The 22,014-nt window shown below is 45.6% G+C and overlaps 1 protein-coding gene across 8 annotated transcripts in view; it reads right to left on the bottom strand.

Annotated features, from left to right (window-relative positions):
• Positions 1–238: 238 nt before the first annotated feature.
• The window catches only part of FAT1 (FAT atypical cadherin 1), a 132,803-nt gene continuing 111,027 nt past the window's right edge, over positions 239–22,014 (bottom strand). For 3 of the 8 annotated variants that reach the window (XM_019422171.2, XM_053900898.1, XM_053900897.1), the window contains 15 exons: positions 20,805–21,019; positions 20,415–20,552; positions 18,272–18,415; positions 17,238–17,435; positions 15,807–16,608; positions 15,525–15,656; positions 13,602–13,759; positions 12,516–12,978; positions 11,007–11,160; positions 10,713–10,823; positions 8,174–8,805; positions 6,983–7,120; positions 4,646–4,705; positions 2,548–2,583; positions 239–1,682 (listed from right to left, as the gene is read on the bottom strand). In XM_019422171.2, coding sequence (XP_019277716.2) covers positions 1,054–1,682; positions 2,548–2,583; positions 4,646–4,705; positions 6,983–7,120; positions 8,174–8,805; positions 10,713–10,823; positions 11,007–11,160; positions 12,516–12,978; positions 13,602–13,759; positions 15,525–15,656; positions 15,807–16,608; positions 17,238–17,435; positions 18,272–18,415; positions 20,415–20,552; positions 20,805–21,019 — 4,010 coding nt within the window. In that variant the 3' untranslated portion in view covers positions 239–1,053. Of the gene's footprint in view, positions 1,683–2,547; positions 2,584–4,645; positions 4,706–6,432; positions 6,486–6,982; positions 7,121–8,173; positions 8,806–10,712; positions 10,824–11,006; positions 11,161–12,515; positions 12,979–13,601; positions 13,760–15,524; positions 15,657–15,806; positions 16,609–17,237; positions 17,436–18,271; positions 18,416–20,414; positions 20,553–20,804; positions 21,020–22,014 lie in introns of those variants that run through there. The other 5 variants (XR_008421554.1, XM_053900899.1, XM_053900901.1 and 2 more) reach the window with 5 other exon arrangements.

Here is a 22,014-nt window from a genome sequence, read left to right on the forward strand (position 1 = left end):
GCAAATACGTAAAAAGGGTGCGGTTTTAGTTACACCTGGATTTCTGAGCGGGCTCCAGTAGCCATGTACTGCCACCTAGCGGCTACATCTGTAGGTACAGCCTGGTTGGGCAGGGTGGAACCTTCCACAGTTAGGGCCACCAAAAGCCAATGTGGTTTTGTCTTTTCATCCATCCGTCCCTGTCAGTTCGTTAACTGACTCCCAAACAAAAGCATAAATACAGAGGAAAAACAGGCAGTAAAGCTCAAATATTTTATTAATAATTTATTGTCAGTAAGAAAGACTGGCTAATGGTAGTTTTCAGTAAAAACCTTTACAAGACCATCGCATCACAAATATACAGACACTATAAAAACTGTGTCATGATGGTTTTGGTTCTAAACAGGTATGCGGAAGGTCCCCATTACACTTTCCAATAATGAAAAATGTTTATAGTTCTAAAATACAGTCACCCATTTAAGACGTGTTCATGTATACAATCTTTCCTCATCCTATGTACAGCTAGAAACGAAGGACTATATTGAAATGTCTTCATGAAATGTCATACCTCAATGGAAAAGGACATATAATGAAACCCTGGTTATATTGAAAAATCAGGGTGCTAGGTAATGACACTAACACCACCAAAATTCGGTCAAAAACAAATGCACAAAAGGTCTTGAAAATCTAGTTAAAACTATGAAAAATCAAATCTGTACAAAACATTTACAAAAAAAAAAAAGGGAAATTAAAATAATCAAATCTCTATAAATACATGAATCATGCTAACAAGATGAAAGGACTGATTTTCGTTTCATTATTTTTAACAGACGGATGTAAAATGCAAAAAAGATGTTCAGAAATGGACCTGTCACCCAATTACAGTAGGTTGGGACGCTGGGAATGGCCACCACGCCAGGCAGTGCGTGACTCCGTGCGGCCATGCCCACCCCAGCTCGCCAAAAAAAAAAAAAAAAAGCGCTTAAGCACTTCTGCAGAGAACGAGGCAGAAGATCGTTTACGGAACGATCTCGGGCTCGTTCAAGTCCAGGCACTTTGGGGGGAGTCGGGGCATCAGACCTGCGTGTGTTGCTGCGCATCCAGCGGAGGCACTGTCACCTCTTCGAAGTGGCCGTCGTCTCCGCTCTCATAGTCACTCATCATGACCTCGGACTCCACTTCACAGCACGCCGACACATCAGAGCAGGAAGCCGTGGAGGGGTACACAGACAGGGGCATGTTCTCTACGGTGGGGGCTTCAAAGTTTCTTGGATACCCTGGAGGGCAGGGGGCATAGGGTTCTCTACACGGACCGTTGTCACCAGTGCCTGTCTTTTGAGGTTCAGACAGATCGACGGGGTAGAAGTGGGGCAGATACTGATTCAAGTGGAACCTCTGCCGGCTTCTCGATGAAGAACCCAGACTACCAGCAGCGGGCATGTCTCTCGGAGGGTGTATGGATTCGAACTGATCGCTGAACTCCGGAGGTAAGGGGGGCAGTTCGTCTGGCACAGGGAAGTCTTCCGGGGGAGGTGGAAAGTCACTCTCAATGTCGTAACCTCCAGGGTAATAGTCCGTATCGATGGCATTCGGATCTGCCGAGTACAGGGGGGTCTGCTCATCGATAACCTCATAATTGGGGAATTCTTGTATATCCGGCAGGGGAACACTCGGCATCCAATCCGACGTATCCCAGTGATACCCTTGGTAGACAAGAAAACAGATTTCAGTGTCTTTTCTCCCCCAGCGTCTGTTACACTGAGCTCTTTTTCAACGTGCAAAGGCAGTATCTTTGCTTTGAGGGCCTCCCTGCTACCCAGTGACCCAAAGCTCTGCTTCAAAATGGGGACTCAGAGCTTCCTGTAAGTACCTAACGTTCAAGGAAGCGACACGAGGCTGAAGAGAAGCCGTGTGCTAGCGTCTAGGTTACGTGCACTCTTGCACACGCGATTCCAATCAGCCCTTCCGCTTTCCTGGTCACAGAGAACCCACTGCCCTATTAGTTCAGGCTCAGGACACCAGTAGGTAAGTTTAGGCCCTCAAAAAACACTAAAGCAACTCTTTAGAAGAGCCAAGGTAATTTTAAACATGGTAAAATTTAAAAAACAAACTTCCTCTACAATAATATAATGACCTTTATATTAGAGACTGCACTGTGCTCAGCCCTAAGAAAAACGATGAATTACATTAATCTAGGTACCAAAGCATGCCTTCAAATCAAGCAAAATGCAATCAAGCGCTGAAAAACAGAACCCCATCTTTGATAGATTGCAACAGTCAGTTTTGTTACTTTCACAAGGCCTAAGGATCATTTTAGACTATATAAAAGGTTAATTACTCTTTTCAGAAACCTCCCCACTGGGGGATGCCCCCCCTCCCCGAGGATTACTGAACTCCTCTGCCAGGCAGGCAAGGCAGTACACGTTTCAATGAAGCGCACAAACAGCCCTGTACTTAGTAAGGGCGGCACCCGCGGAGCAGACAAGTGAAGCAAGGCGGGCCCTGGGGTCAGATCTTGACCAGTTTTGCTGAGTGAGTACCAATGAACAACTGGCATGCATCAGTCACCTCTTGATTTGCTGAGGTCAGGAGCAGCCAAAGACTCTTTTGGTGGCAGAGTAGAGAGAAAAGAAAACATTCATAATTAAAACAGAAAGCCGGCTGAAAAGGCAATAAAGGTAAGTACACAATACAATACAAACTGTTCATCAAGGCCCAGTCAGCCATGTATCGTGCCTTTAAGCCATCCTCTAGGAGAATTCCAAATGCTCGAGAAATGCACGTAGCACAAATGAAATGGGGCAGGGGGGGAAGACACTGATGAACTCTGCCAGGAAATTCAAACGTGAGTTTACCTCCTTTTCCATTTTTTTCTGGCAATCTGAACCTGAAGGCACACGATGTGGTTAGGAAGAAGTCAAGTCTATAGGCTCTCATCAAGTCTAACTCGATAAGGAGCTTCAACGACACCTTCATGCTACTGAGGGATCCCGTGACCCAATGCAAACACATCTAACACTACAGAAGAGACACTTTGCCAGCCCTCACGTGGACATTACCTACAGACGAATTCACAAACCCAGGTGCCCGTGAATCACTAGAAGAAACTCCCTTCAAATCGTGCCTGTTCCGAGTGGGACTTACACACTGACATTGTTCACCTCTCCCGGGAGGCCTCCGGCTGCACTTACTCCAGTCCCCACCCCCAAAACTCAAGCTCGAAGGCAGCGAAAGATGTCAATCCCACCCCAGTCAGGGCCACGTGGCCCTGGGCAGGGTGCTTACCCTGGCTAAGCTTCAGGTTTTTATCTTTGAAAGGGGAGTAGAAATCCCTTCACTATGAGGATTAGATCAGAGAATGTAGGTCAAGCCCTAACTCTTAGCTATTGGCAGGATTCTTATTATTGAAAAGTAGTAATCACGGTAGAATCAGGGCCACTTCGGTGCTGTTCTAAACAAAACCAGTGCTTCCTATGCATTCTACACTGTTCCTGAAAACCCATTTCATCATTTGGAACAAAGAGGATGTGACTGATGGCTCTCTTCTAGGAATTTAAATCAAAAACTGAAATGAACTAAAAAACGAATCAGCTCGTATTTTAGGCAATGCGTACCTATAGAATTTTTTTTTAAGTCTCCTAAAAATGTAGCAATTTCTTTTCAAAGAGAAGACCGACAACGTGTTTACTCCACCGGCACTCAATTCTTGACATTGAAGCTAGCATTCAACTTCAAATACAATTTCTTAGATATGCCAAGATAGATTTTTCAATGAAGGAGATCTAATGAAAGAACTGTTTTAGGTTCTGCTTTTTAAAACTCCGTCATTACTTTCTGCTTCACCAGGTAAAGACACAGCACCTGTTGTCAGGAAGGTGTGTGTATGATTCATGGATACCACCAAACCCCCCCATCCGGCCTGCCCCATCACGTCTGGCACAAAACTATCCTTCTCAGCTCAGTCCTGAAAACATCTCCTAGCAAGAAGATTCTCCTGTGCTTCATGCACTCTGGATCGTCTATTGCTGCAGTTCTCAAAGTAGGATCCTCAGACCAGTAACATCAGAATGAACGGAGAATGTGTTAGAAAGGAGAATTCTCAGGGCCCAACAATGAGGCTTTTAAACAAGCCCTGTCAGTGATCATCACCTCTAGATGCTCTGATCTGCAGTTTAAAAACTACTAGCTTGTGCAAGTTACATGAGATGACTCAGACTTCAGTGCATTAATAAAGGGCAGACTTTAAGTAATTTTAGGTGGTGATCAATGCCCTTTCTTTTGAACAGAGAGATAAAACTTCAGATGAACTTTCACTAAACCATATAATGCAAATAATTATTTTCTGCCATGGAAAATTCAGACGTGAAGAGTCAGTTTTAGGTAATTGTGTCTTAGTGGTATTCCTGTGAAAAGGATCTAGAAAAATTCAAGTGGTCAAGATTTAGGGGTCACTTCTGTTATCTATATAGATTCACCACGAGGGGCCAAAAGTCACAAAGACATAACATACGTAGGAGTATTTATGGGCATATACACACACCTGCACACACGTGCCCAACCCCCTCAAAACCACGAATGGTTTTTAAGACACCACGATGGGCGAAAGCACACTAGTCTAGTAGCAGTCGCTATACACACAAACACAACACACACACTGTGACTATACCTTCTTCATTCACCGTGTCAACTACAGCGTTGACAAGGTGTATGACAGTCACTATGGAAGCTTGTAAAAAGGTACAAAAGGAGTAAATTAGGAAAACCTTCAGTTAGAAAACAATGCATTAAATAGGATTCCTTGATATTACACAATTCCTACCTCCTAATGTAAAAACACAAAGTGAATAACAGAACACATAATTATGCATGACTCCTATGCTCTTGCTGTGATAGATCTTAGACATTTTTCTCATCAGGCTACGTATTATTCATCAAATAAGGTAACCACATTATACCATAATTGAAGCAATTTTGTTGCTCTAAGTTTTCTGACTTATGTTAACATCTCAGGGCAAAAGCGTTCAGATTTAAATAGGAAAATTTTTCTGGGTTTTTTTAATGAATTCATACATTCCCAGAAAAATCTGGCATTACGTAATACAACAAAATGTGTAACATAAGCACAAAACTGGCTTTAACTCTGTTCTGTGTACGCCCACTCCAAATTACTTCTCTCTTTTTGCAGACAGGCTAACAGCTGAGGAGCTAACATACTAGCAGAGAAATGCAAACTGTCTGCTTGGCTGTTTCCTGGGTAAATTCCCTTTTCGTTTGTGTATCAGATCGTGTGAAAGCATGGATGCCAAGATAAACGTGTGTGTGTGGTAGACACAATGACGGCCCTCCAAGATGTCCCCATCTAATCCCACGAGCCTGTGAATGAGTTACCGTCCCTGACTTTGCTGGTGTGATTAAAGACCTCGGGAAGATTTTCCCGAACGGCCTGTATGGAGCCCGCTGTATTCTTCACAAAGGTCCTTAAAAGGGCAGAAACTCTCCCGGCTGCAGTTTGAGGGAGCTAGGACGGGAGAAGAACGTGGCCTCTAGGAGCTAGAAAAGGTGAGGAAACAGACTGTCCTCTCGAGCCCCCAGTAAAGGCACCCTGACGTTAGCCTACTGACCTGGGTTGGATTTCTAAACTACGGAACGGTAAGAGAATACATTTATCTTGTTTTAAGCCACAACATTTGTGGGAACGTGTTAGAAGAGCTTTAGAATTTAAGCAGAGGTTCTTAATACGGTCTTTATGACTGATAATGATTACAATTATGTTAAGGATTAAAATACAAACACTCCTGGCTCTCACACGGTTTTCTGGCAATTAACTCATAGCTAATGTGACCATACTTTATTAAAAGTATTTAGGAGGTATTAAAAGCAAGGAAGGGGATTAGCAAAATATGACAAAACTCTGAAACGTATTTATGAACAACATAATCTACATAAACTAGCAACACTAATGTTTTAAAGATTAAGCCTAATGATGGAAAGAATTGTATCCTGTTGTCGTTGGTTTGATAAGCAAAGCTAGGTTCATACACTCTGTCGCTGAGGAACAGACACTGTACCTGATATCACACAGAACACGCTAGAAGTCAGAAATGAATGGAGGATGCTTATGGCCATCTTTAGTCTGGAAAAGGACTCCACAACATGTTATGAACCCTATGACTCTGGGTTTAGAAACAATCAAAGAATAACTAGTGGGGTCATCTCTTTCCGCCTGTATTTGAAATGTTTAAACACATTACGTTTTTATGCAGGAAAAAAATTAGTCCAACGTACTAATTCTGAGATTCAAAAATGTCCACTAACAACGATTTTGTTACTGAATAGTAGCAATTTTCTCTACTGGCAAGTGTTACCGTGGTGAAGCTGGGAACACAATTCACCTAGGGAAATCCGAAGATCCCACTGTCAAACTTTCTTCATCAGAAATAGAATCAAACTTACTAGCGATCTCTTAAACTGTGCTCTCAGTCAGTGCGCTCTGATCCAAGCAGGAGCTGGGCCGCGGGGGAGTCGGGGGAAGAGATGAATAGAACCTTGTAATCCCAAAGGTGCTGCTAGAACAGAACGTTTCCAACCAACCCATCGGGCTCCTCCCGGGGGTGCGAGCGTGAAGGGTGCTGGGGCCGCGCTCAAGATTAAGTTGCTACGAGCGTGCTTTATTTATTTATTTTTTTTCAGCCCACAAAACCTCTAAAAACATTTACTGTCGTGGAAAAAAGGCCGATATGAAGCGAGCCAATCAGGAAAGATCTTTCAGTGAGGCAGGCGTTCCTCCCCATTTCTGACAAGCGGCTCCTGTCCGCCCGTGAAGGAGGTTTTAACCACAGTCCCCTGCAGGCGTTCATGCAAGTCGTGCGAGGTCCAGGTCACCAGTGGTCCCGAGTGGAACTTGGCCACAGTCGGGGACTCAACAGGGGCACCTGGCGCACCTACGAGGTTGCACATACCAGCCCGCGCTGCCAGCCACGGTGTTTCCGAACGACTCACTCACCATTGTCGTCACACGACTCCGACTGGAAGCTGCTGAGCGACTGCACCTCCGACAGGCTCTCCCGGGCGCTGTACGGATGCGAAGGCTTCTCCTCCAGAGGTTTCTTGGAGAGACAGGGATCGAGATCCACTACTTTAGCTGAAAGCGAGAGAGGACAACAGTGAGCTCCGTGAGGGGGCAAGGCCTCCGGCACGGTCACTGCTGAATGCTCGCTCCAAGCAGGTGACGCCAGAGGCCCGCCCGACATGGACTTCATATGGGAATGACTGGAAAAAGGAGAAGCATCTGAAAAACAGAACCCCTGCAAGTATCCTTGCAGATTCACAGAACGGAAATTCCCAATGAACCCCCTTATGGAGACCGTTAGTGGACACGGGCATTAGAACTTCCTTTTAGGGGCGCCTGGGTGGCTCAGGGGGTTCAGCATCTGACCTCCGTTCAGATCATGATCTCACGGTTCGTGAGTTCCAGCCCCAAATCAGGTGAGCACAAGCCCCGCTGCTCTCTCTGCCCCTTGCTGATTTGTGCCCTTTCTCTCAAAATAAAGAGGTATATAGCATTTTTAAAGCATCAAAAGACAAGTCAGGCCACCACTTTTGGCCATATTTAAAAAAATCCTACCATGCAAATGCCCTTCCTAATTTGTCATAAAAAGCCCTCAGAATCATACTTGAGAACCTATATCCATTACAATAATGGAATGCTCTCTTCTGAATATTAATACAAATAGGACTACACTCGGGGCGCCTGGGTGGCGCAGTCGGTTAAGCGTCCGACTTCAGCCAGGTCATGATCTCGCGGTCCGTGAGTTCGAGCCCCGCGTCAGGCTCTGGGCTGATGGCTCGGAGCCTGGAGCCTGTTTCCGATTCTGTGTCTCCCTCTCTCTCTGCCCCTCCCCGGTTCATGCTCTGTCTCTCTCTGTCCCAAAAATAAATAAAAAAAACGTTGAAAAAAAAAAAAAAAATCAAATAGGACTAGACTCAATTCCTTGATTAAGGTAACATCACAGCCACAGGGCTCAGCCCCGGAAGGTTTTTCAAATCCTACTAAAGGTCTTCAGAGGCTGAGCCTATCTGTCACTGCCAGAGGTTCCACACATTGTGAATGGAGCCACCAGAATCTCTGGCAGCATTTACAAGGTCACTGTTGAGCTTAGTGACATTTTACTCAGATGGAAAAAGCCGCTCTTACTATCATAGTCGAAGTCCCAGCTGGGCTTTTGTATGGAGTCGCTGTCAGAAGGGGAGTTGGAAGGTGGTGGGGGAGGCAAGTTCGGGGCCACGCTGCAGACGGCCACTGCCTTCCGGTGTCCGTGCACCGACTCGGGGTTAAAGGTGCTGAATTCGGGATGCTCCGGGATAGCAGATCCCTCAAAGGAATTGCGGTCAAGGTTGTTCCTGGAGTCACTTGGAATGCTTGGAGTGTAGGATATAGGACGGACGGGCACCTGGGGTGGGATGTCCGAGTAAATGTTCTTATTTAGCTTTGAATCGAAATATGGTCTCTGCAAGAAAGCTGTGGTTGGTCCCAAGTGCTTGTCTTCAGGTTCGGCCTGGTGCTTCTTCTTCCGACTGATCATCTTGCGGCAGAGGACGAACACCACCGCCAGTAAGAATATCCCGGTTACAAAGACGAGAATTCCTATTCCTTCAGCCAGTCCGATATTCCACGGCGTGGACACGTACTGATTGGGGGCAGCGTCCTCACAGTGTTTCCCCCTATAGTCGTGGCTGCAGTTACAGTGGTAGGAGCCGTGCGTGTTCTCGCAGAGGGCTCCGTTGCGGCAGGGGCTGGCAGCGCATTCGTCAATGTCACTCTGGCACCTGCAAGGAGGACAGACACGAGCAACGGAAGTCAGAATACGCCTGGCCTGCAACTCTCACGGAAGGACGGCACCCAAACAGAGGAAAATCTGTAACGCCCAAAAACACACAGCTGACAACAGCGATCCCAACAAAAACCCTTCGGGGTAACTGATCATGTGATCCTATATGTGGTACCTGTGGGAGATAAACATTATGTCAAGCCATATTCAAACGCTACTCTTCTAGGATTCCACAGCTGACTAAAGCAAACTCACAGACTGAGCTGAGTGCACCAGTTTGTTACAGATTCTTTAAGAAAGTGCATTTTGATAAATGGTATGCTGGAAACTGTTCTAATATGCGAGCCTCAATTTCTAAGGAGATGTTCCTGCTTGGAAAGATAACAGTTTCCTAAGACATGTGAAAGGTTAGCAAACAGTCGGGGCATCTGGGTGGCTCAGGTGATTAAGCATCAGGGGCTCTTGGTTTTGGTTCACGATCTCACGGTTCATGAGCTCAAGCCCTGTATCAGGCTCTGCACTCACAGCACACAGCCTGCTTGGGATTCTCTCCCTGTCTCTGCTCCTGCCCCACTTGTGCTCTGTCTCTATCAAAATAAACAAATTTAAGAAAAAAACAAACTAAAAATGTTTCTCTTGTGGAAAACCTCCCAAAGCCCATCACCTGACCTAACACTTCACATGCCACTCTGTCCCCTCTGCCTTTCCAAATGGGGGCCCTGGGAGGATGCACCTGACACTTCTCAAACCCTCCCTCCTTTAATAAAAGGTAGCTACTGCCCTGGCCCCACACTCACCTGCCATTGAAAGTTTGAGACGTTTTTCTCAAATATATCACGGATTGATTCACTGGAATTACTAAAGTCAACAACTTAGGAACTAAGACCATGTGACTGATGGCCAAATTCAGGGCTCTAACCACCACTTGAGCAAAAGCGTATGCAAATACCTACAAGCAGCTCACACTTAAAAGCCTTGCAACAAGATTGACAGTGAACACTTCAGTGAAGCATCAGGCACTTAGAAATAACATGAACTGTTTTGTTTTGAGAGAGCGTGCACATGCGAGTCAGGCAGGGACAGATAGAAAATCCTAAGTGCGCCGAGCGCTGTCAGCATGGGGCTCCATCCCATGACCCTGGAGAGTCAGATGCTCAGCACTGACTGAGCCACCCAGTTGCCCCTCGCCAAGTAACTTTTGAAATTTTTTTTTTTAAATGTTTATTTTGGAGGGAGACACAGAGCTGGAACAGGGAAAGGGCAGAGAGACAGGGAGACACAGAACCTGAAGCAGGCTCTGAGCTGGCAGCACAGACCCCGATGCGAGGCTCGAACTCACAAACCATGAGATCATGGCCTGAGCCGAAGCCGGATACTCAACCGGCTGAGCCACCCAGGCGCCCCATCACCAACCGGCCTCTTTCGCGGTGTCTAGCGGGCAGCTCTGTGCCTCATTTTCCTCCTCTCGGAAATAATCATCACCTCTTAGCATTATGGTAAGGATTACAAAAGATAATGAGAGTTGAAAGGGGGTCTAGATGCTATCTAAATGTTAGCTATAACAGGTTATAAGAAGAGGTCATTGTCATCCCACTCAAGACCGGTAACAACGTCACGTGTATCCACCTTAAAAAAATCGTCACTCTTCCCGCAAACATGTACTGCCTCCAAGAACCCGTATGTTCTGCTTATAAATATCTTTGACGTCCGCAAGTATTGTCAAGCGTTACGCTATCACCTGCTCACTGTTTTTAAAGAGTGAAGAGATAAATTCTACAAGGAGCTATATGAGGATTATGAAAATCTGAAGCAACAGAGTCCAGATTAATCAACTTCTGTTGCATCTGCTATTTGATTTGACACTACACAGAAGAGCAGATGCAAACTCTGGAAGAAGCCACTTACCTTTCTCCCCTAAAACCCGAATCACACTGACAGACGGCACCATCCAAGCTGTCAAAACATGTTCCACCATTTTTACAGGGCTCATCTTTGCAATATGGACTAAGCTGGCACCTGAAGAAGGAAGGGGAAATACGCATAAACTTAACACTTTCTACTGTAGATAAATACAGTGCGAGAGAAAACAACACGTAAATTTAGTCAGATGTATGTATCAAGTATCCATCTATATACCAAGCATCCATCTAAAAAACTTTTTAATACTGTAATTACGAAAGTTAAGAAAAACACACATACCTCTGGCCAGTGTACAATCCTCGGCATTGGCAAACGAAGTCTCCGTTGTCCACAATGCACGTGCCACCATAGAGGCATGGGTTGGAGGAACACGGGTTGACGCTCAGCTCACAATACGTCCCTATGTACAAGGCACTGCATTTACAGTAATAACCTAAATGAGCAAAAGGGAACAAAGAAGTCCAATCAGTAACTCAAAAACTGTATCTCAGTACATTGGTTTTTACTAAGAGGAGACTCGGAGACCCATAAAAGTTAGTAAAATTCCTATTCCCTCTGGGTAAAATGTGGTCTAGATCAACAAGCTATCCCTTCCGCTTTTGGGAGAACCCTAACACAAAGAACGGAAGAGAGAACTCGTCGTTAGCTTTAGTGAATCATAGTTTAGGTAAGGTTGTTGGGCCAAGCATATAGAGTAGGGACCAACAGTCCTTTATTTGAGGGACCACGTAGACAACACTTACTACTGGACATTTACGTCAATTCACAACTCACAAGCTTTTAGGGGCTAAACAAGAGAACGGTAAACGTGAAGGCACTGTGAGACTATGCGCTATCATTAACGAAAGGGGATTATCAAATCTGTCCAAAGGAACATAAAGACTGTGACATGCGACAGAGCCAGTGTCTAGCTGCCACAGGGACTGCAGGAGCACGTTTCAAGAACATGCTTCTCTCAGCCTCATGCCTGAGTGACGCAACAAGAGAGCCTCCTGGCTGACCTCACGTGGCCATGTAACACGAGCACAGTCTACGCTTTCATTCAGAGTATTACCGTGGGGCTGACCTGGCCCGTTGTTTGCATATAGTGTGCACAGATGCTTTCCACAGAAAATAACAAAAAAACCGAAGCTTCTGAAATCTCACCCAAGTGTTATTTCGATATTTGCTCTATCCCCTTACACAAAGCTCTATTTCTCAGGCACCAGGAGTGTCATAATTTCTATTACTGGGAAAGGAAACAAATGGGGCCAGGTGAAAAAAGTCTCGGCGCACTCTTCCACGTCAGGGCTTCGGGAGAGGACTGGTGACGCTTCAGGAGGGTTCGAGGCCTTCTGGAAAATCACACCCCATCTATAACTAGCACGACTAGCAGTCGTTGGGTGCTGAGCCATCAGATCAAAGAAGGGCACTCGAAAGAACAAAGTGTACAATTCTGAGTCCCGCTGGGTCAATGTCAGTGTGGGTGGAGAAAAAGTGCAGAGTTAGCCGTAGTTCACCAGTGGCTCCTGGTGCAGAACGAGGGGTGTCTGGACACACTTCCTCTGGGTGCACCTGCCACGTGTCTGCAGGACCTCGGCAGGTAAGACACCACCCACTGCGGCCTCACCGCAGGGAAGAATCCTAGCCCACGCCCCGGTCTGGTGCAACATGCACCAACCACTCGATTCCAATACTGACTGCAGTATCTGACCTATCATTTGAATGAAAAGGGGGAAAGAGAAATACTTGAGGAACTGCGTGTATTCGTGTGTAACATTTTAAAAAGGACCACGTCACGAAGCCTACCTCCGGTAGGGGATGGCTGGCAAACGCCTCCATTCTGGCAAGGGTTGCTGGAACAGTCTTCGGTAGCCATTAACAAGCACCCAGGAGAGACGTCCACCCATTCTTCAATGTGTGCATGGCTTCTTGGTTTGTTGTTTAGAGGGAGCTCCTGCCCATTCAAATAAATGGAGTCCATACAACCCCTGAAGCCATTACCCACTTGGGGGCTTCTTCCGTGCCTTGTGCCTTGCTGGCGGATGTGGCCGCCGAAAAACACATGGTTATCCAGGTTCAGGGTTTTCAGAGTCCCAGGGGCTGTGCCTGATGCAGTGTGAACTTGGTCGAGAACCAGCCGAGCGTAGTTTCCATTCACTTCTAGAGACACTGCATGCCACAGCCCATCGTTGACCTGAATGCTTTGAACAGAGACAATTCCAGGGCCGCTTCCACAGTCAAATTTGTACTGTAGCCGTCCATTGTGAATCTGTCATGAAAACAATGGCCGTTCACATTACTCCCACAGAATCTGCAATTATGAACTCTGATCAAACATCTAAAGGAGAGGCACGGTGAGCACTTGAAGGTAGAAAGTCAGTGAGGCCTTGCACTTAAGTACTACAGAACACAGGCTCATCTGCTCACGGCAGAAAGAGTAAAAATGGACGTTACAGGGATATCAAGTTCAAACCGCACATCCAAAAAGCATCACAGAAATAACAATTAACTGTTAATTGAACAATAAAAATAGATCAGGTAAGGTCAAAAAAAAAAAGGGGGGGTGGAGGATAATTACCACTTCAAGCATTTACATATGTTCTCTACAAATTCTCTATGACACGAATAAGATGTAATATCGCTTAGAGTTTGAACATTAATGGTCATGTGACCTGAAAAGGTTGTGAAAAAAAGAAGTCAATCTCTATGTTACTGCAGAGCAAATAAAGGAGCTTTTTTGCCCACAAAGTCTAAAACTTAGAAGTATCAAGAGACCATATAAGTGTGGAATAAAACCACTTCCTTTAATTGTTTTTTCAAAAATGGACCATAGAAACAAAATGGGAATTTTGTATTTTTAAGTCTTCCGTAACGTGAAGTTCAAAAATGTACCTCCAAGATGCTGTAGTCAGTCCCGCGAGCATACATCACAACTGCGTGAGCAGAGTATGTTCTGAGCCTCATGGTCAGTTTCATCTCCAATCTGTTTTCGTTTTCCATTAGACGGTATTTCACAAAGCTGTTTCCAGTAAATGTTACAGATGAACTCCCTGTGAATCACAAAGAGGAAAACATAAATCAGAACCAAGCTGATCTTTTAAAAGCTATCTTTAAAAGGGAGATTTCCCCCCAACACTGATCCAAGTTTTTATTTAAGGTTACAACATTATAAAGTTCAATCTGATGGAAAATGTCAATTTGCTTTAATAAAAAGCACAGCACCACTGGGTCTCTTTTTGGAAGAGAATTAGACTACTGTATCAGTGAGGAATGAGTTCTAAAATAATGAAAGATCTAAATATAAAAATGTTCAGGAGTGGCTTGGTTAAGTGTCCAACTCTTGATTTCAGCTCAGGTCATGATCTCACGGTTCATGAGTTCAAGCCTCACGTTGGGCTCTATACAGACAGTGTGGAGCCTGCTTGGGATTCTCTCTCCCTCTCTCTCTGCCCCTCCCCGACGCACGCACGCACGCACACGCGTGGACTCTGTCAAAATAAACTTCAAAAAATACGTATTTAAAAAAGTAAATATAAAAATGTTCAATATAAAATTATTAGAAGACAACTTAGGAAAATATTTACACAGTCTCACACGGTTTGGGGAAACTTTTCAAGCAAGATCTAATTCCCAGTCTCCAAAAATAATGAAAATAATATCACTCTCCAGAGATGGAAATGGTTATGTAAAAATTATACAGAACAGGCAAAAGTTGTATTTCAAAATGACAAAAGATACTGTAAACAATAGACAGTAATACACAGACAGTGGGTTGGAGATAATGTTCATGCTCACAGCACACAGAGTGATCTATACACTGAAACAAAAACCAGACAGATAAGCTGGACAAACTAGCAAAGACTGTGAACAGTCCCGGAGAGGAAATGCTACTAGGAATAAAAAGAAAACAAAACATTCACAAAAAAGCTGGAGAAATCCACAGTAAACTAACTAGATATCATTTCATGCCCACTGGATGATGGAATTTGTTTTTTAATTGAAAACCTTGCATTGCCAAGAAAATGGGGAGTGAAACGGTCACACGTGACTGCAAGAAAGGAATTGGTATAACTTTCTGGGAAACTAACATAATGGTATATTTAAAAATTAAAAACGTAGTTAATCTTTGACATAGTAAATCCTTGTTTTAGAAAAGAAAGCACCGATAAATAAGGCTGTATGTATACAAGTGCTTTTGTAAAAACTGAAGTATAATTAACATACAATGTCACATTAGTTTCAGAACTGCCACAGAATGATTCAACACTTGTATACATTAGTCAAAGCCTCACCGCGATTAAGTGCAGAAAAGGATTCATTTTTAACACAAGGAAACATCTTAAGAACCTCAAGCTCTATGAATAAGGAAAATGTTGAATAAATCATGGTAGAGCCATTCAGAAGCATTAGGTTTACGTGCAATGACCTGGAAAGGTGCCCATAACATACATTAAACAGGGGGAGAAGCAAGCAGTAGACTATATGAGATATGGTAACTATTTATTCTTAAAGGGAATGTGAAAAAAAAAAAAAAGCACCATGAATGTGCACATATGGGACTGTATGTTTACATGAGCACGATGATGAAGAAGAAAGAGCATCGCCGTTAATTCGGGTGAGTTCTGTGGAAGAAGTTACTACTGCTCCTCCTCACTCATCCATACCCTTGACTTGTTATTATAAACGCACTTGACAATATTTACCAAAGCTAACAGAAAAAAAACAAAAAACAAAAAACAAAAAACAAAAACAATGGCAAGGAACACTGGAAGTGACTTTTTCAAACGGAAGCACCCCTCATCACTGAACTCTCACCTGGGCACTGACCAAACTTGCCACCCGGGCAGACACAGGTGTATTTCTCCTCTCTGGGATCAGAGATACATTCAGATCCCTCAGGGCATGGACTGTCTTCACATCCATGATGGACAACTGGGCATCTTCCCTCTGTAAAAAACAACAGAAGAAGAGACAGGAGAGGGGGGAAAGCCCATTAACAGGAACTTCAAGAAATTCAAGAAAACGATTCGTGTGTAGCCTTCAAAGGCTGCACTCGAAATGATCCGTACCGCCTGTTTCCCGACTTATGTGCGTTACCTTGGCAGAGACACACAGCTGTCCTGTGGTGGCGGGGAGTCACGAAACTCAGTCTGGCCGTGCTGTGCGTCGACATAACGTTCTCGTCCACAGTCACCTTTTCATCACAAAACTTCCACGGGCAGTCCAGCCCTGCACAGAGCTTCTGGAACACGTCCAGGATCCTAACACCCATGATTTCCTCGAGATCAGTCACAGAAGAATTGATCTTGTGCAGAAGTAGTTTGGTTGAAACCTGGGCACTCCCTGATTTCTCTACGAAAAGCAAGACATCCAGATGCGGATGGGGTTCGGAGGGCTGCAAACTAACGATCTGGACGTCATTCCTCCTCACGCCCAGGATGTTCCGCAAAGCTCGCTGGAAGTTGCGCCAGTAGTCACCAACGAACTCTTCCGGAGTGAGGTTGGCGAAGCGGACGGCGACGGTGTGGTTCAGCATCTCCTGGGTTATCTGTCTGATGTGCACCGTGATGTCCGCCACCGTCGTGAATTTCCCATCGGTTACGCTGACATTGAGAAGGTACTGCCCTACATCTAGCTTTCTGTGTGCTATCAGCTTACCCCCTGTGCTGGAAACAGAGAAGAGGTTGCCCATCTGCGGATCAAGACTATAGCTTAAAGTGTCATACACGTCCTGGTCCGTTGCGTGAATCTTCCCGATGACACCGCCTGAGTATTCCTCTCCAAAAGCAGTAATGAAAATCTCTAGTGGCAAGATCGCAGGCGGATAGACACTCTCCTCAATGACCCGAATGTCAATATACGTCAAAGACGACAACTGAGGCTTTCCGTTATCGGCCACCTATGAGGAAATTAAAACCAAAGACACGACAACACCTTGGTCTTAGGTCATCGTTAACTTCTTAATAAAAATCTGGCTTCCCTCACTCAAGTTTTAAAAAGTTACCATGAAATACTTCTAAACAAGAAGCCTATTAAGGACAAGAATAAATACTTCTCTACAGCCCTTTCACGAATTCCTAAGGGAGGTGAGCTCCATTAACATCTGTGATAAAGTATCATGTGGATACACGGGCCCCACAAAGTGCAGTGGGATAAAAACGAAGGTAAGAGGGCACCTGGGTGGCTCAGGCAGTTGAGTGTCTCCCTTCGGCTCAGGTCACGATCTCACAGTTTGTGAGTTCAAGCCCTACCTCGGCCTCTGGGCTGACAGCTCAGAGCCTGGAGCCTGCTTCAGATCCTGTCTCCCTCCCTCTCTGCCCCTCCCCCCTTTGATGGCTCGTGCCCTCTCTCTCTCTCTCTCTCTCTCAAAAATACATATACATTTAAAAGAAAAAAGGAACGGCAAAAAGAAGGAAAAAAAACCCACCACAGAACAAAAACCCACAATTCTACTCATTTTATTTCTAGAGCCAGCAAAGGACCCCTTCTCTAGAAATCCACAATATAAAATCCTGAAGACCTTCATACCTTCACATGCAGTAGGTAATGATCTTTCACCTTCCTCTTTATGGCAGCTGATGTGAGAAGGACCCCTTGCTGGTTCACTTCAAACACTCCATCGTCATTCCCACTCACAACGGTAAAGAAGAAGGGTGGGCCGTTATGCGAGGAGTCCCTGTCGGTCACTACCAGCTGCAGTACGCTGAAACCCACGGGCTTATTTTCCTGCACCGAAGAGAACCAAAACGCACACGACTTGCAATAAAACCCAATCTACATGGCAAGAGACACAGGCAAGTTTTCTATAAAACGGAGTATACGGAAAACAACGTCTCCCTGCGGCTCCATTTGACAGGAAGGTTCGGGGGGGTGGGGGGGTTGCGGTGGGCATTGACGGGAAGGAAAGGGGAGGAGGGGGGAAGGTGGGGATTTGGACAGGGCTGGAGGGGAGGGAATGTGTGAGAAGAAAGCATGTGTGGGTAGCGGGAGTGGAAGAAGGGTGGAGTGGGGGAGGAGAAAAGGAGAAGAGGTGGGAGTCGATTCTCTGATGCCTCTCGGAAACCGGCGGGTAGATGGGGGCGCCTGGGTGGCTCAGTCGGTTAAGGGTCTCATTTCAGCTCAGGTCGTGATCTCACGGTTACTGAGTTCAAGCCCCTTGTCAGGCTCTGCACGGCCAGCATGGAACCTCCTTGGAATTCTCTCTCTCCCTGTCTGCCCCTCCCCAACTTGTGTGCATGAGCGCTCGCTCTCTCTCAAAATAAATCAACTTAAAAAAAAAAAAAAAAAAAAAAAAAAAAAAAAAAGCCAGCAGAAAACAAGATTAAGGACCAAGCCAGTGAGAATGTCTTAAAAACCAAAGTACAAAAAGAAGAGAGAAAAGCTTGGTTGCACCTTGAAAATGCTCATCTCTTAGTACTGATGGAGACCCCCCTCATTTTACTCATTTCATTTTCCTAAAAGTACTCTTTGGAAAAGAAAGAGATTTCAAACAAACAACGAAGCCAACGCATGAGCTCCTTTCAAAAGGAATGTGCCTGACAAACTCAGCGCCCCAAGGTTACCTGGATAATGACACTGTAGTTTCCCTTGGAGAAGACCGGAGCGTTGTCGTTGACGTCTGACACGTCGATATTCACGGTAGTCGTGTTGACCCTGGGCGGACTGCCGTTATCAGAAGCCTGGACTGTGAGTGTGTAACCTGAAATCTTTCCCGGGACAAGACAGAACACATGTCCACTTCACGAGGCCTGAGAACGGGGCTCCATCAGAAGCAGACTGCTGACCACCCACAAGGGCAGATCTGGGCGACCGTCATCCCCTGCCGCGTGCTGCCTTGGATGTGGGCGACTCCCCAAGCTACAGACGGGCGCGACGTGAAGAGCTACACAACGGAGCATGTGCGACAGGGGCAGCCGCCTCCTCTAAGGCCTAAATGGGACCGTCAGCCAGAAGCAGAGGAGAGCTGTCGTAGCCCCTCTTCGACACCTCAGGACGCTCCAGATCACCCTCCCCCATCGCTTTTACACGTGGACCGCAGCCAGCTGTCTGACTCTCAGGACAAACTGACCTCATCAAAAGAAGCTGTATAGAGTGAGGTAGATTCTGTTCTAGGGCAGTCCCCTGTTAAGCTCTCTCCTTCCAGAATGAGAGGTGGAAGAAGCCAGAAAGGGGGCTAAATCCCCCGCGGATGTTCTGCCGACTCTTAGTCCTAAAGGATGCCCAACAGAGAAGGGCAAATGGCCTGGGGCGCACGCGCCATCTCCTCTGCGGGCTCCTGTCGGACGTTAGTGCATTAAAGGAGCGGACAAACGCACCGGTCACAAGTCCTAAATTTGTTCAGCCCAACAGTACAGCAGCCTGAAGGCTAACCAGTCATGCTTCCTAAACTCTTGGAAAGTCTCTGCTCAAAAGAACAGGTCAGAGAAGGAATGAAAGAATTCGGCCTTTCAGGAGGTAGCTCATCACTATTTCCCCAAGTCCCTCTAATCTTCCCTTTACCTGTTACTGTTCTGAAACTAGACTCTCTGATCAGCAGTGTCCTATCTTTGCACTTCCTCACTTCATGACCTCCCTAGGCAGCTCCCTGCCTGTGAGTGTTAGCAGAGGGACGGAGAGACACATGAGGGACAGAACTTCCGCCTGGCTTTCCTCTCGTCAGTTGCTCGCATTTATCTAATCACCTCGGACTGCCTCCACAATCCTCTCCGGAGGCCTGTGCCATCTCCGTGTTCCTGGCTTTCGAGTTTCTGAAGTTTGAGTAAACTCTCTGAATCCTGGCTGAGTATTTCTACTTACGTACGTCACTCTCCTCTAAAACAACGTCAAAAACCACATGCCACAACCTCTCCCGGCGCTAGGCTTCCGCAGCCTCACAATGCCCCGTTTCGCTCGGAGGGCACCACCCCATTACAGCACCCCATTACCATTACATTGGAGGGGAGCCGGCATCTCTGCCACCACCGCTTCCTACGTGGGGCCGTGTCTCAGCTTCACAGATTCTAAGGCCTCCTTCACGAAGCTTCTGCATCTGTCTGCTCGCGCGTCACGGCACTTCCCAATCAGCCTCTCGGTGTCTCACCACGGAGCCCCGGGCCCTGGGCTTCCTACCTGCCTGGTGGCTCACGATGTTACACCCCACTCAGGCCTACCGTGGTGCTCACCCGCACAGTCACCTTGGCCAGTCGCTCCCGGGCCTCAGCGGCTCCCTGTGCCTGCAGCAGCCAGCGTGAACCTCTGCTCTGTTCCTAGAACCCCGTCCTAGCACGCGCCCCTCACCTCTCACCAGGACTCCTCTACTCCAACACAATCTAGTAGGATCACCTAAGTACTTGCCACGTCTTCCACGTCTCTGTTCATGCGGTTCCTCACGGCGACTCGCCTCTCCACACCTATGGCTTTCTGAGCCTGCCATTACTGAAAACCCAGCTTCTAGCTCCATGAAGTGCCTCCAAACACCAGAGCCCATAGTAGTTTCTTCCTGAACAGGAACTTTTGTTATGCAAACTTCTATCAGTATGAAACACATCTCTTCTGTTCTAGAGATTTTCGTACTGGAATTGCTTTTCCAGTATTTATGTCTTACTTCTCACTGCCTGAGAACAAGGTTGGTTGTACCCTTCTGGTGCCTCCCATTAAGTGGACAAGGAGCTTCTATTTACCAACTTGGTAATCTGTAAACAATTTAAGCCAAAGTTTTGCACGTACTGTTTCCCGGTCGAGAAGCCTGGTCACTTTTACTTCTCCCCGGGCAGGGTCAATTGTAAATGGACTTCCTTGATTGCCATCTGTAATTGAATAGCGGATGTGGCTGTTCGAAGGTCCGTCAGCATCGTCAGCCATAACCTAGAAGACATCACGCTCCTACTTAGGAGACAGCTGAGGAAGGGGTCTATGAAGCAAGCTTTTTTACCATCAATAACTAGCTGTTATAAGGCAATCATTTATAATAGAGTCAGTAATTGACTAGGGTAACAAAAGACATTTCCCCATCTTCCAATTATTTTCGAGTAAGGCCACAACAAAAACTGAATCGGTCTTCCTGAAATTTCTTGCAAAGATCCAGAAGAAGAACACGGTAGGGGAGGAAATACACACCGTGATGACAGACTGCTCAAGGACGGCATCTTCGCTGATCACTGCTGTGTAGGTGTCTTGGCTGAACACAGGGGAGTTGTCATTGACATCGGTTACGTTAATGCTCACAGTGGCCACATCACTTAATGAAGGTGTCCCCCCGTCAGTGGCCTCTACAGTCAGGTAATATTCATGAGAGCTTTCATAATCCAGGTTCTCAATGATAAAGATGGCCCCTGCACAGAAAATCAAAATGGCCTTCATTACTTTAAAATGCCACCACTTCCTCCTACTGTGACTGAAATCGAATGATAAATGTTTGAAGTAGAAATTAGAAATTTATATATATATATATATAAAATTTAATGTTTGTTTATTCTTGAGAGAAACACAGCACCAGCAGAGGAGGGGCAGAGAGAGACACAGAATCTGAAGCAGGTGCCAGGCTCTGAGCTGTCAGCATAGAGCCCAACGTGGTGTTTGAACTGAAAAACTGAGTTCGTGACCTGAGCCGAAGTCAGATGTTTAACCGACTGAGCCACCCAGGCGCCCCTATCATTTATATGTGTTTTCTAATTTCTTCATTCAGCAATTTAAAGTTATGAATTTGCCTATTCCTAGATCCTTATTTATTTCTCTGTGATACATAAATTGCTTTCCCAGTCAATACTACCCACATTCCACTATAAAATTATATTTCTTCTTTCTTCTAAACCATAGTTTACTATGGATGCCACTACAGTACAATAAAAAGGAGACGTAAGAATTCTACTTTTTGGCTTATATTTTCCTCCTCATTGTTTTTCTTTTATAGAAACGTATATCTTGTTTTATGTCTCCAGAATAACTATTTACATCCTATCATTAAAAAAAAAAACACTCTTTTTTGGGAATACAAGCTGGTGCAGCCACTCTGGAAAACACTATGGAGGTTCCTCAAAAAACTAAAAATAGAACTACCCTACGACCCAGCAATTGCACTACTAGGCATTTATCCAAGGGATAGAGATGTACTGTTTCGAAGGGACACATGCACCCCGTGTTTATAGCAGCACTATCAACAATAGCCAAAGTATGGAAAGAGCCCAAATGTCCATCGATGGATGAATGGATAAAGAAAATGTGGTATATATATACAATGGAGTATTACTCGGCAATCAAAAGAATGAAATCTTGCCATGTGCAACTACGTGGATGGAACTGGAGGGTATTATGCTAAACGAAATTAGAG

Source organism: Panthera pardus, unplaced genomic scaffold, assembly GCF_024362965.1.
Source record: "Panthera pardus isolate Hobbes unplaced genomic scaffold, ASM2436296v1 HiC_scaffold_13, whole genome shotgun sequence".
Lineage (NCBI taxonomy): Eukaryota > Metazoa > Chordata > Mammalia > Carnivora > Felidae > Panthera > Panthera pardus.